Genomic DNA, 13,012 nt, shown 5'->3' on the forward strand with positions numbered 1-13,012 from the left:
GCTTAAGCATACCATTATATTACTATATGAGCTAAGCTTTGCCAGCCCATTTCAGTATGGTTAAATCATGCAATATGCTAAAGTATTTTTATCTTTTAACATTCCTATCAAATTGGCCTTCATGACAAAAGATTTGAATTGATCACAAACATGGAACTCAACACATGTAGACAGAGATAGGGTTATGCGTGTCGCTTAGTATATGTGAAGACAGAGAGACATGGTTTTTCTTTGATGAACAAAGTGCTGTGGTGAAAAGGAAACAAGTAGAACGATATAAATATGTGTTTCCTGGGCTTACTGCACCATTAATATGAATATTTTTCTGGGAGAATAATTGAAGGATTTGATTCCCAGAAATGAAAGGGGTGCAACACATTTTCTTATGATGTTTAGAAATGTTGTTGTAATTTTCATTTTGTAAAATTTGTAGATGACATTGTTTAATAAATTTTTTAAAAGGCTAACCGTTAAGCTCTTCATGGCAGGTTTAATCCTACTCAATGTGTAATGCTGCAGAAGCCTTCACAACAGTACAGAAAATGGGATAAGACATTAAGACGGAATCCTCAACTGATTTTTGGGGTCAGCATTTACTCTGCGCCATCAGTAGTCTTGCGCTTGCCTACTAGAAACAGAGAATTTGGAAATGAGCTGAGAACCAAAAAAATATCTTGATGCAACGTTGGTTGAGAATGAAATGAGTCATGTTTGAACCAAACTGTGTTTATTTTGCTTTAGACCATAGCTGCTGGACAATCTTTTTGAGTATATACATACATTGTTTGTTTATTTAATAGAATGGAAAACTGGTGAGTTGGTTTACTTTAAACTTAAAGAATTGTCAGGGAACATCGACAGGGGCATTTGGATTCAGTTTTCATCGAGGTTGGTAGGAGTTGATGCAGGTTTTCTAAGTGTTTTGAAATAAGTTTCAGTGATGTTATAAGATAGTACAGTACCAATTTTCTGTGATGGTAGAGAATATGTTCTGTTTAAGCTATTGCTTTTGCTTGTAATGCATAATGAAGCCAGCGAATGGGATCAGTTTAGTTTCTAAGATGGAACGTTTAGAATTGTTCATAAACATAATATCTTAAACTACAAGAAGATTCATCCCTCTGTATAAAAATACAAGTTTGGGGTCTAAACCGTATTGTGTACTTCGAATGTATGCATGTCAAATAATAATTATACAAGTCTATACGTAGAGAATTCACGCCTTAATATTTTACCGCATTGTAAACGGAAACAGAAACACCAACACCAGCAGAGCAGTATGCATTGTTATAGAAACAACTAACCTCCCGCCAACACTGGCAGTCGTTTGGATCATGATCCTAAATTGGCAATCTCCCACGGATGGATTGCTGGTGGTGATGACGGAAAGATTTGGAAACCGGCAGGCAGAGTCAAGTTGATTATTCCTCTGGTAATAAGTGTTAAAGGCATAGGAAACGTTTCCACGGGCATCCAAATTTGAGCAAGAAGCTCCATAACCTAAACTTGTGCAATCAGCATTTGCACAAGCGTAACTCACACTAAGTGGAACTTGTGGATCATCAAGGCTTGCAGAAGGTGACATAACACACCATTTTTGAGCAAGATAATGTACACCCTTTGCAGCAACCAAACCATTCTTGTTTGGTACAAGGTTAAGTTGGTACTTAGGTTTTCCATCAATGTAAAATAAACCCCAATGGCGTTCAAAATTACCTGGCTGAACGCTTTTGGCATCTTCATCAATAAGACTAAATAAATAGGCATCCAGGGGGCCTGCTCTCATTGGCGTTCCTTGTCCACCATTTACGTGCGACATAAACCCTTGGTTGAAGCGTTGGGCATAAATGAGATTTGCATTTTTGTCTCCATCAGTAGGCCATCCAACTTCCCCAACAATTATGGGTAAGTTACCAAATCCATTTTTCTGTAAAGCCCAGACAAGGGTGTCATAGTTAGCTTCAAACACATTTTGATACACTCTTCCACCATCATTTATTGGAGCAGAATTGTTGTTATCGAAGAAGGCAAAGTCAATGGGAAAATTGGAGTCGCTATAGAGACTAATAAAGGGGTAGATGTTTACAGTAAAAGGAGCCCCATTGTCACTTAAAAACTTAGTAATCTCCACCATTAGATCACGAATGTCTGACCGGAAGTCACCTTCAGAAGGGAGATTTGATTGGCTTTCGTAAACATCAGCGTTGAGGGGGACAGTGACTTTCACCCGAGCGCTCAAACCAGCTCTTATAAGAGCTGCCTGTATATTTTGAAGAGCAGGAAGAGTTGTATTAAGGAAAGTTCCATTGAAAGTTGAGAGAAACGGTTCGTTTCCAACTGCAACATACCTGGAGAATACCAGGCAGCGAAATTCAAAACCAACTAAACAATCATACATGATACATCAATCCCCTTCTCTAAAGATGAATTTAAATTTTAAGTTTATAAGAGAAAGAGATTTACCTGATGTCAACAGAATTGGAAGAGACATGAGTCGAAATATTCTTAGTAACCCAATCTTCAGCTGCCTGGACATCATTGGCAAGAGTGTAAAGCATTTCATTAGGGATACCCACCATCACTTGAATTCCGGAGTTGGAAAGTGCATTAAAAATCTTGTTATCAGCATCGAATAACTTAACCTTGTCAAACCCATTATCTTTTAGCATCCGTACCACCGTTGAAGCCGGCAAAGGATGCGTAGCCTGTGTTCCCCAGTTTACTCCGATTCCACTCACTGGATAACAATATAACAACAACAACAACAACAACCACCACCCAGCTACAAACCCCATAGATCTTATGCTGTTTCTGATAGAACCCATTAAGAAACAAAGGCTTGAAATTACAAAATCAATCAATTAGATGATCAACAATAAAGATTAACAGAGCAGGATCAAATTTAAAAGCAGGTCTGAGAAGCAGCACGACGAATGATTTCAAACTGCGTACAATTATTTAGAAGGAATTATCTACTAGAACCAGCATAGGCATCTTTCAATCAACTCAAATATATCTTTTTTTAAACGTAAGTAAAGCAGAGTAAAGAGTGTTTATTTATTTTTTTGTGTAATGGGGGGATCATACACTGGTTTCCACGTTGAGAAGTACTGATTGGAGTCTTTAACCATAGCTAGGGACCAAAGTATGTAATAGTATTTATTTATTTAAAAACAAACAAGTAGAAGAATCTTGAACTTTAGGGTTGGTGCTTAAGAGGTTCTAGGCTTTTGTTGTGTGTGATGCCCAACTAACCAACCGGAACATGTTGGGCCTTGCTATCGTTGGATTATTCATTGTGTAACTGTTGAATTTCCTTATTAGAGATGACAATAGGTCCGATATTTTCAGGTATTCGGCCCGAAAAGGTCGAGCTTTATCCGATATTCTTTTTGAGCCTGATTTTAAGGCTCAACCTCAGGTACGGGTCGAACTTGGGTATGCCTTTAGGGCCGACCCGACAATTTTAGTATTAATTATACTAAACTACTCTTATACTATATATTTAATTACAAGATTATCCTACATATATATATACTCATTTTTTCTCAAACCCTACATGGATAGATAGATACACTTTGTGGAAAGTTATTTATATATTTGGTGAGTATTCAAAAATAAGTTAATATTTAAAATTTGTTTATAGAATTAAAAATATAAAAAAAAAATGAAATTTATTAATATTTAAAAATTCACATTATAAAAATGGGTGAGCTTTGGCCGAGCTGAGGTTAAAAAAAGCCCATCGGGCTTGGCTTGAGCTTTACTTGTGATACCCTTGACGGGCTCGGGCTTTTGTTATGAGGTCGGGCTTGGGCCAAAGGTTACCTGATCTCGGCCCTGCCCATTGCCATCACTATTTCTTATCAACTTATGTAACTTCATGTCTAGTTTTTTTTTTTTTTTTTTTTTTTGGGAGGTGTTTGGGCAAGCTTGTGCGCAACTCAACTAGTTCTCGAGGTCTTGAAGTTAAGCGTAAAATATACTCTCCAGTGGTCATCCCTATTAGTAACGGAGGTGACTTAAACTTATGACTAGGGGTGTGCAAAAAAAAAATGAGATCTAATCTATATCCAATCTAATCCGATTCGAAAAAATCAGATACCCAAAAATTCGAATAGGATTTGGNCTCGTAAAACTTATCGAAATGCGTCCAAATGTCTGATGTGTGTCTGTCGTCGCTTTCAACAGCAGTTGATGAACCCCCTTCAGCTTGAGATGAAGTTGGACGAGGACGACGATTGCGAGGATGACTTCTAGAACCACCGGGAGTTGTAGGTGCAGCAGCATGAGGAGGAATCGGGGGCATATTTTGAGGTGTATCGGATTCTGAGACTGGGAAAGCATGACTATTTGAATCTCCTCCTACATTCATGTTAGTAAATTCAGCGGGACTAGGACTAGGATAGTAGTTTCCTTCATCATTGAAAAATGAAATTGATGGGAGAGAAATATCTATCCATTGTAGTTGAAAACAAAAATTGATATAGAAGGAATAAAAAATTAAAGAAGGAGAATTATAATATGGAAAATTGGATATATGAATTGAAAATTGCAAAAACTAATAAAAATTAAAATAAGAGCAAATTGATAACAAAGAGATTCAGAGAATAATTGAGAGATTTCAATAGAGAATTAAAGATTAGAGAAAATGAGAGAATTTAAGTTGTGAGAAAATATGTGAGTTTATGGCCAATTTATAGAAAAAAAAAATGGGAAAAGAAAATAATAAAAAAGACCCCTCCAACTGCTATAAAACAGTTATATTTAAAGGGTAAAAGGGGAATTCAAAAAAACAAATTAATTTTTTTTAAAAAAATTTTTTTTTGGCCAACTGTTGCCAATCCGCGGGTCAACCCAACAGGTTGGCGGTCCTTTCTTCAAAAAGGAAAAAATAACAACCCGCGGGTCGCCGGGTTGCCATATATCAACCCGACCCTCCTGGGGGTTGCATGCGGGTTGGGTTCAACCCAGACCGCCTTATTGGCGGTCCGGGTTGAACCCTCTTTAATGTAGGCCGGGTTAGGGTTGACCCGCCTAACTCGGCCCATTTGTTCCACCTCTAATTAGAGATGGCAATGGGCCTGATATTTTCGGGTACCCGACCCGAAAAGGTCGAGCTTTACCCGATGTTCACGGGCTTGGCCCTGATTTTAAGGCCCGCCCCAGGTACGGGTCGGGCTTGGGTATGTCTTTAGACCCGATCCGACAATTTTAGTGTTAATTATACTAAATTACCCTTATATTATATATTTAATTACAAGATTATCCTACATATATATATACTCATTTTTCCCAAACCCTACATGGATGAATGGATGTACTTTGTGGAAAGTTATTTATATATTTAGTGAGTATTCAAAAATAAATTAATATTTAAAAATTGTTTATAGAATTAAAAATATAAAAAAAAATTAAAATTTATTAATATTTAAAAATTCATATTATAAAAATGGGCGGGCTTGGGCCGGGCCTGAGGTTACAAAAAGCCTGTCGGGCTGAGCTTGGGCTTTACTTGTGATACCCGTGACGGGCTCGGGTGTTTGTTATGAGCTCGGGCTTGGGCCAAGGGGTACATGGTCCCAGCCTTGTCCATTGCCATCACTATTTCTTATCAACTTGTGTAACTTCATGTCTAGTTTTTTTTTTTTTTTTTTTCTTTTTTCTTTTTTTATTGGGAGGTGTTTGGACAAGCTTGTGCGCAACTCGACTAGTTCTCGAGGTCTTGAAGTTAAGGGCAAGATATACTTTCCAGTGATTATCCCTATTAGTAACGGAGGTGACTTAAACTTATGACTAGGGGTGTGCAAAAAAATATGAGATCTAATCTATATCCAATGTAATCCGATTCGAAAAAATCAGATACCCAAAAATTCGAATAGGATTCGGATATCAATTTTGGAAGATCCGGATTTTCGAATCGAACACCGAATTGACTTTGTAAAGAAATCGGATATCCGGATTCGATCTGGTTTTGTCTATAACTACAAGTTTTGAGAAGTTATTTCGAGGTCCTAGGTGAAAAGTGGTAAAGTATGTGGACTGTTCTAAAATATGATGACAATTTTGGGGGTAAAAAATGTAATGAAATGTTGATGTTGCAGGGGGTACTAAAGAATAATGCAAATTTTAGGGGGTAAATTGACACTTTCCATGCAAATTCGGATCAAAACCGGATATCTGGTTTATCCGATCCGAACATTCAGATCAGACAAAATCTAGATCGAATTCAGATCATGTTTCATCTTTATCTAAATTTTCGAATCACATCATAAAAATGCAAAATCAGATTGGATATCCAGTTTTGGATATTCCTACTTATGACTTCTTAAGTAATACACCTAAGAGTTTTTATCTAATCAGTTAGTCACCCAAGAGTGGTTTATGTTCGGTGTTCCTTAACCTTCAAATTACTTCCCCAAGTGGGTTTATTATTTAATAAATTGAATTCCTAATAAGAAGAGAGGTTTCTATGTTTTGCAAGAAGTCATATTCAGGATGTGAAATAAGACTATAAGAGTGGCTGCCAGTTGTTTACATATATATGGTTTATCGTAAGAGTGAACAGAAAGAAATTGACAGACAATCTGTAATAGGCTCAAACTAGGAAATGACAAAAATAGATTAATTAAGTATAAATTAAACCATGGCGTGCCTGTGAAGATATGGTGTTCCTAATTCCGTTGGATGCACTCTCAAATTTTTAATAATTATTTTTAACTGTTATAAAAAATAATAAAATAAAAAATTAGTATTTATGATGCTCCAAATGAATGATCCATAAGAGTATGACCAAATTCGCAAATGAACCGGCACCAATATCATGAATTTAATGAATTTTAAAAACGTTAAAGAGTAATTAATTTTTATATAAAAAAAAAAAAATTAATTGTTATCTATTAACAGTATGAAATTGGTGTTTGTTCAGTAACTAATTAGGTAAGAGTGAGGGACAAAAGACAAAAAGGTAATTACAGTTATAAAGCGACAATAATGTTGAGTCATAGAATTAAAATTACAGTTTATAATTATTTGTGTGATATATTATATATACTAAATTAGGGGAAAAGGAAAGGGTAGAAAGGTCAATTTAATCCAAACAGGTAGATTCCCGAGAGATTCCAGGGAGACTTTTCCGTAGAAAAAGTTGTAGTATATATCCACAACCGTTTCTCCCTTCATCTTTTTATGCTCTCAGAGGAGGAGGAAGGGAGGGAGAGTCAGAAAGAGTTTCAGTCCGAATTACTACTACTCTTTCCACCATCTCCCATCCCGGTATTTTCACTTTCTTTTTTCAATTACCATCAGATCTATTGTTTCATTTTATTTTCTATACTAATTTTTCTCTGAAACTTCGTTTTGATTTTTCGTCTTTCAATATTTTTTTTTCCTGGGGTAATGGTGGAATTCCAGATTCAAAGCATAGCCAGTATATTTAATTATTGTATTTTAAGTTGTTTCAGTTCTAAAACATGCTTTTACTCTTTGGTTATTGACATTGTAGAGCGGTCTTTGAATATCAGTCTGCGCAATGGCGGTTACCATGAAGCACATGTCTCTTCTTGTGGCCACTTTTGGATTACTGTCTTTCATATTTGGAGTAATTGCCGAAAATAAGAAGGTACTCTTTTTTATATTGAATATAATTGAACCAGATTGGTGGGATGTATTTTCTTTCAATCTAAAGAATAAACTAAGTATCATATCATTTCAATTGTTTTTTTGTTTTTTAATTTGACTGGGTTTATACAGCCTGCTTCCGGGACTCCCATAACGGGTAAAGGTGTTGTTATTTGCAAGTATCCATCAGATCCATCTGTTGTGTTGGGGTACCTATCAACTGCATTTCTCTTAGCATCAGTGGTGGTTGGATATGTGTCTCAATTTTATCCTTACAAAGGGAAATCTGTTCCACAATCTGTTTTCTTTCGAAATACTTTGTTCCTTGTTTTCTTCAATATAGCTTTGTAAGTATAATACTTGGATCTTATGTAATTGCTTTGTGTTCTTGCTTGCCCTATGTTATAAGTGATATTCGTGTACCAATATTTCCAGGTTTTCTGGGGGATTAGCGTTAACCTTGCTGTTGTGGCCAACAATTACAGAGCAGCTTCATTTGACTCGAAATGTACACCAGAATCTTGAAACAACTTGCCCAACGGCAAAAACTGGGCTTTTTGGTGGTGGTGCATTTCTTTCTCTTGATTCAGCCTTGTTTTGGTTGGTTGCTCTTATGCTTGCTGACAATGCTCGAGAGGATTACTTTGATGAAATAGAACAAGATGGGAAGGGTGTCGATGGTCAAGTGATATCATCACCTGCTTATGGTTATGGCACTGCCTAAAACCATCTTTTTATATTGGAATTCGCACCCTTTCCTTTGGTTTTAGACTTTGGACATTTCCCTTTTTAAAGTATTATTATATTAGCAATGGAATGGCATTTCATTGTAAATATTGTTGTTAATTACAGTTTGGTTTAATACGACTTGTATGTGTGACAAGTAATTATGTAGTTTAAATCAAATGCGACCATATTTAAAGCCTTAAAGTCTCTGGATTGAAGAAGGTTATGGACCTCTATAGTTCATACCCCTCTCTGGTTTTAGAACTAAGAAAACTTCATGACGCCTCACATTGCCAATAGATTTGGTGCATTTCAAAACTCAACCAATTTCAAAAAAAAAAAAAAAAAAAAAAATCAATCCCTGGTGACCATATTTAAAATGGTTGTGTATTAACATGTTTCTTTATACATTAAAGCATATAAAGGTAAATTAGCATAAAAATGTTGAAGTCTCAACATTGTAAATGAATATTATGAATGAAGCTCTCGCAAATTGAGCCAAAATTTTATAATTATTATCAATTTTTAACTACACCTCTTACCAAATATAAGCACAAATTAAATTGGAAACACAAAGATTGGTTTGAGAGAGATTCAACCCTAAAACCTTCCTTTGCAATAAGAAATTTTACTATCTAGGCTCACCTTAAAGTAGTACATTATGATGGAAAAAAAAATGAATGACATGATAACATATTATTTTATGGTATTCATCCAACACTTGACCCAGGTTCGATGATTTGATAGGATTATAATTTCAAATCACATTTGTGGCTTCAACCACAAAGAGAATCATACTATAGAAAAAATGAAACAAAATCAAAAGTTGTGATGAAGATAGAAGATTTACTCAATTGTGCGAATCATTTGGCCCCAAATTCGAGAAGTCTTCAAATTTCTGCTCAAGCCATTTGACGTAATCCTGTAGTAGTTGCTGTAAAAGCACTGGTACGAGTCTATCGACTAGAGCTTGCATCATTCTGTATGTCACCACATTTCTATTGTTTGAATGTAGGTGCATGTAATTGCTCAGGCCCAAAAATAATACAAGTTCTATGAAAAAAAGATGCAGCTTGAGAAATAGAAAACTTGGGTTGCTGTTTGTTTTCTATCTAAAATTTGAATGGATTTGAAGTTAAAACAAACCCTAAATTAATTATAAATCCAAACATGTTTGAATGCCTAAATTTGAATGATATATTTGTTCTTTTATTCTTTCATAACGATGTTTCAACAAACTAAATGAATCTGAAAACCAGCTTTCACAATGTTACATACTCTTGTATCTTTTCACAATGTTATATAAAAATGCTACATGAGGTCAAAGTTGAACTAAGATCTCACATGACATGGTCCAATTTTCTTCTGATGGATTTATCAAAACTTTTCGATTTTCTAGCTGCCACACAAGAAACCTTGAACAAGGATGTTGATTTACTATTGACTTCACAGAGCTTAGACCATCTCGCTGCCCTAGTAAAATAAAACTTCCCTTGAGCAAATGCACAAGCGCTATTATACATTGATATTCAGACTCTTCTCTCTCTTTCTTATTCTCATAAAAATAACACAATAATGTTGCTTAAGTTGTAGCTTATAAATGTGTCACAGAATCTAATATAAAATATTCAGCAGGCCAACTACATATTAGGAAAAATCCATTTAAGACAACCAATTGTGCAGTTTGGATTGAAACAGTATATAACAACTCACAAGTTTCCAGGGCGCTCAACTGCTGATACAGGCAGCAAAGTAAATGGCCGTGTGTATATCTGTATACAAGAACAGGGAATAATAAACATCTAGATTTGGCCCAAGAATTAGAAAAGGCATTCCAGTAACAGAAATTAACAATGTCCAAACACTTAGCAACCAAAACAAAAGATGATTTATCCGCATATTCCATAGAATATAATTTCTAAATCATTATCAAATAAATGGAGGATATATTAACAACCTCAAGAGAGAGATTCAACTTTACGTCAACCTCCAAAAATGATACAGAATCATTTTTGTACCAGGTAATGTGATTTGTCATAAATGCTGCAAGAGGAAAACAAACATTGCAAAAGACACCTTGCATCACTACGATGTAGTATGAAAGTAAATTACACAAGCTATCTTGAAGCGTCCAACCAAAATAGTAATAAAGGAACCTGAAAAATGGTCATTTTGGCGTTCCACGATGTTTGAACCTTCAAACTTCACATATATTGGCATCCAAAAAATACAAAGATAAACAACTTAAATGGTTAATATAAATCTATTTGATAAGGTAAAACTGCCAAAACTGAAGTTAAGAGTTTAAATATTATCTCATATAATACTGGACCTATTTGACTGAGGTCTAGTGTTTTGAATCTCGAAAATTCCCATGTTCTAAAAAATAAAGTCCCACATAATGAATGATGACATACTTATTATCTCCTTTTGCTTATATTATCTGATACAGAATCTATATTGTCAGTTGGCTCTACAAAGTAGAGAATGTAATCTCACCTTGCAAGAAAGCAACCGCACAGTACAATCTTTGTCCGTTGGAGTCACTTGTAAATCCATCACCGGGGCAACTTCAAAGTTCAAAAGTTCAAGTTTTGGCAGAGTGCACCTAGACATGTAGTCCTACTTAAACTCATTATTGCAACTACCCAAAGAAAAAAAAAAAAAAAAAATCACTAGTATTTTATAGATTAAGGCACGAAGCAGTTTTATATACAATTAACTAAATTCTATGATCACCTGAACTCTGAGAACTCTATTTTCTTTTTTTACAGGAATCAGTATTTCAGTAACAAGAGGAAATAACATATATGTTTTGACTATTCTGCAGGTAAATGGACAGCACACGATGTTGGAAAAGGGAAAGAGATTATGATGGTGTACAAGGAAATTAATCATGGGAGAGCACCCGTAATTTTACTCAAATCAAATGAAGATCTGGCCTTCCTCGGAACATCAAAGACATAACCTGCTCATCCTAGAAAATGTGTCATGGAGATTAAGAATCTCCACACAAAATTTAAGCAACACTTAATCACTCTCTATGCTCTCTTGAAGGTTCACTAACCAAATTGGATAGGAATATAGAAGCACTACAAGATAACACTTTTAAACTCAACCTTAAACCAACTTAAACAGGGGGGCTAATTCACGGTGGGGAGAACTGAGGAGTTAATTCCACTCGGATGAGCAATTCTTCTTTATATATCAGCTTTGTAAGGGTTACTGGTACCAACACACAAAAAAACTAGGCCTCAGATGGAACCATAAACCTAGTTGACTATCATAATTTATTGGCTTCAATCATTTTAATTTTCAGGTGTTGCTTCAAACCCAGATGGATGATTTAGAGTTTACTTATGTTATCCAAGTAAAAATAATAGAGTACAAATGCAATTAGAGTGAGCGAAAGAGAGGACCTATATGTTTGAATATCAATGAGTTCAAAACTCTGCAAGGCGCTAGTGTTCAACATTGCTTCAATCCCTGATGGGTGACTTAAAAATTCACTAATATGATATTGGCCTCCACAATCACTATCATAGTTTGGCAGCTTAACACTTTCCTTTCTTGCTGCATACAGATTCGCTTTCTTTACATTTTTATGATGCATCCTGACACCTTGAATTCTCTTCCTGAAATCCAACAAATAAAATTTATAAGAAACATAAGAATTTAGGCCATGATATAAATAGTCAATAAATAACAAGACCTGAAGGTGGAGGTGGAGATGGAGGTGGTGGTGAAGCTTGTGTAAGGCAACCAAGTGTAGCTCGCTCCTCTTGCGATTGTTCTCCACCTGTTATTACTTGGCATTATCTTCATTACAACTACAAGACCTGAAAAGAAACTGCAAGAAATTATAAAAACAACGAATCAATTGGGTTTGTTCACAAATTTATGTTTTTACAATTTAATGAACTAAAATAATACAAAAATCAAAACCTTGAATTACTTGGCCCAACGAAGCCGGACGGGGATGGGTATCTGGTGGGAAAATTACATGATCATTCCTAAAATTTTACTCAAAGTACAGTATCATCCATATAGATATGGCTCAGAAAGAAAACTTCTGTAAAGACTAAAGTACCCTTATCTTCTTATTTAAATAGAATAAGATAATTAAAAACTTTTGGTAAATGCAGCCCTTTTTTCATCAATTCTATTAACACTCCGTATTTTTATTACTTAGGTTTATTACAGTAAACCCCATATGTTTGGCCTTTTTGGAGTGAGTACCCATTGGTTTTAGAATTGTAATTGTAATTGTAATTCTCATTTTTTATGGACAGTTAAGGTTATTTTGTTTAAATCTGAAGGAAACAACGTTTTTACTAAAATCTATCAATAATGTTAAAAGGTTAATATAATTTTTAGGGGTTAAATTGATAAAATTATTGATAAATTTGAAGGTTAAATTGATGATATTTCTGGAACTAGCAAATGCTCATATAAAATTAAACCAAACACACGAGGGTTAGGGTTATATTTATGAAGCCAACATATGTTCACTGTAAAAAGACCAAACAGATGAGAATTTATTATAAATAAAAAAAAAGGCCATTTTTAACAAGACTAAATTTATGCACAATAGAGTGAAAATTTAAAATTATTTAAAAGTCCCCATTAATTTCAAGAGAAATACTAGATATACAAAATGATGTGA

General features: G+C 34.9%; 3 protein-coding genes across 3 annotated transcripts; 1 reads left to right on the forward strand and 2 right to left on the reverse strand.

Annotated features, from left to right (window-relative positions):
• Positions 1 to 1,178: 1,178 nt before the first annotated feature.
• Positions 1,179 to 3,111, reverse strand: LOC116113027 (glucan endo-1,3-beta-glucosidase 5-like). Its single transcript, XM_031399162.1, has 2 exons — positions 2,464 to 3,111; positions 1,179 to 2,348 (listed from the first exon to the last, which is right to left on the reverse strand). Exons 1-2 carry the CDS (start codon positions 2,823 to 2,825, stop codon positions 1,232 to 1,234), a joined length of 1,479 nt encoding a protein of 492 aa, XP_031255022.1. The 5' UTR covers positions 2,826 to 3,111; the 3' UTR covers positions 1,179 to 1,231.
• Positions 3,112 to 7,122: 4,011 nt separating this feature from the next.
• LOC116113144 lies at positions 7,123 to 8,542 on the forward strand. The gene is made up of 4 exons (XM_031399296.1): positions 7,123 to 7,275; positions 7,505 to 7,621; positions 7,753 to 7,967; positions 8,056 to 8,542. The coding sequence occupies exons 2-4, from the start codon at positions 7,532 to 7,534 to the stop codon at positions 8,342 to 8,344; spliced, it is 594 nt and encodes a 197-aa protein (XP_031255156.1). The 5' UTR covers positions 7,123 to 7,275; positions 7,505 to 7,531; the 3' UTR covers positions 8,345 to 8,542.
• Positions 8,543 to 8,950: 408 nt separating this feature from the next.
• LOC116113075 lies at positions 8,951 to 12,344 on the reverse strand. The gene is made up of 8 exons (XM_031399230.1): positions 12,292 to 12,344; positions 12,059 to 12,185; positions 11,766 to 11,981; positions 10,846 to 10,954; positions 10,503 to 10,548; positions 10,304 to 10,389; positions 10,060 to 10,118; positions 8,951 to 9,344 (listed from the first exon to the last, which is right to left on the reverse strand). The coding sequence occupies exons 2-8, from the start codon at positions 12,169 to 12,171 to the stop codon at positions 9,197 to 9,199; spliced, it is 777 nt and encodes a 258-aa protein (XP_031255090.1). The 5' UTR covers positions 12,172 to 12,185; positions 12,292 to 12,344; the 3' UTR covers positions 8,951 to 9,196.
• Positions 12,345 to 13,012: the final 668 nt, after the last annotated feature.

The sequence above is a fragment of the Pistacia vera genome, unplaced genomic scaffold (assembly GCF_008641045.1).
Source record: "Pistacia vera cultivar Batoury unplaced genomic scaffold, PisVer_v2 Contig673, whole genome shotgun sequence".
Classification (NCBI taxonomy): Eukaryota; Viridiplantae; Streptophyta; class Magnoliopsida; order Sapindales; family Anacardiaceae; genus Pistacia; species Pistacia vera.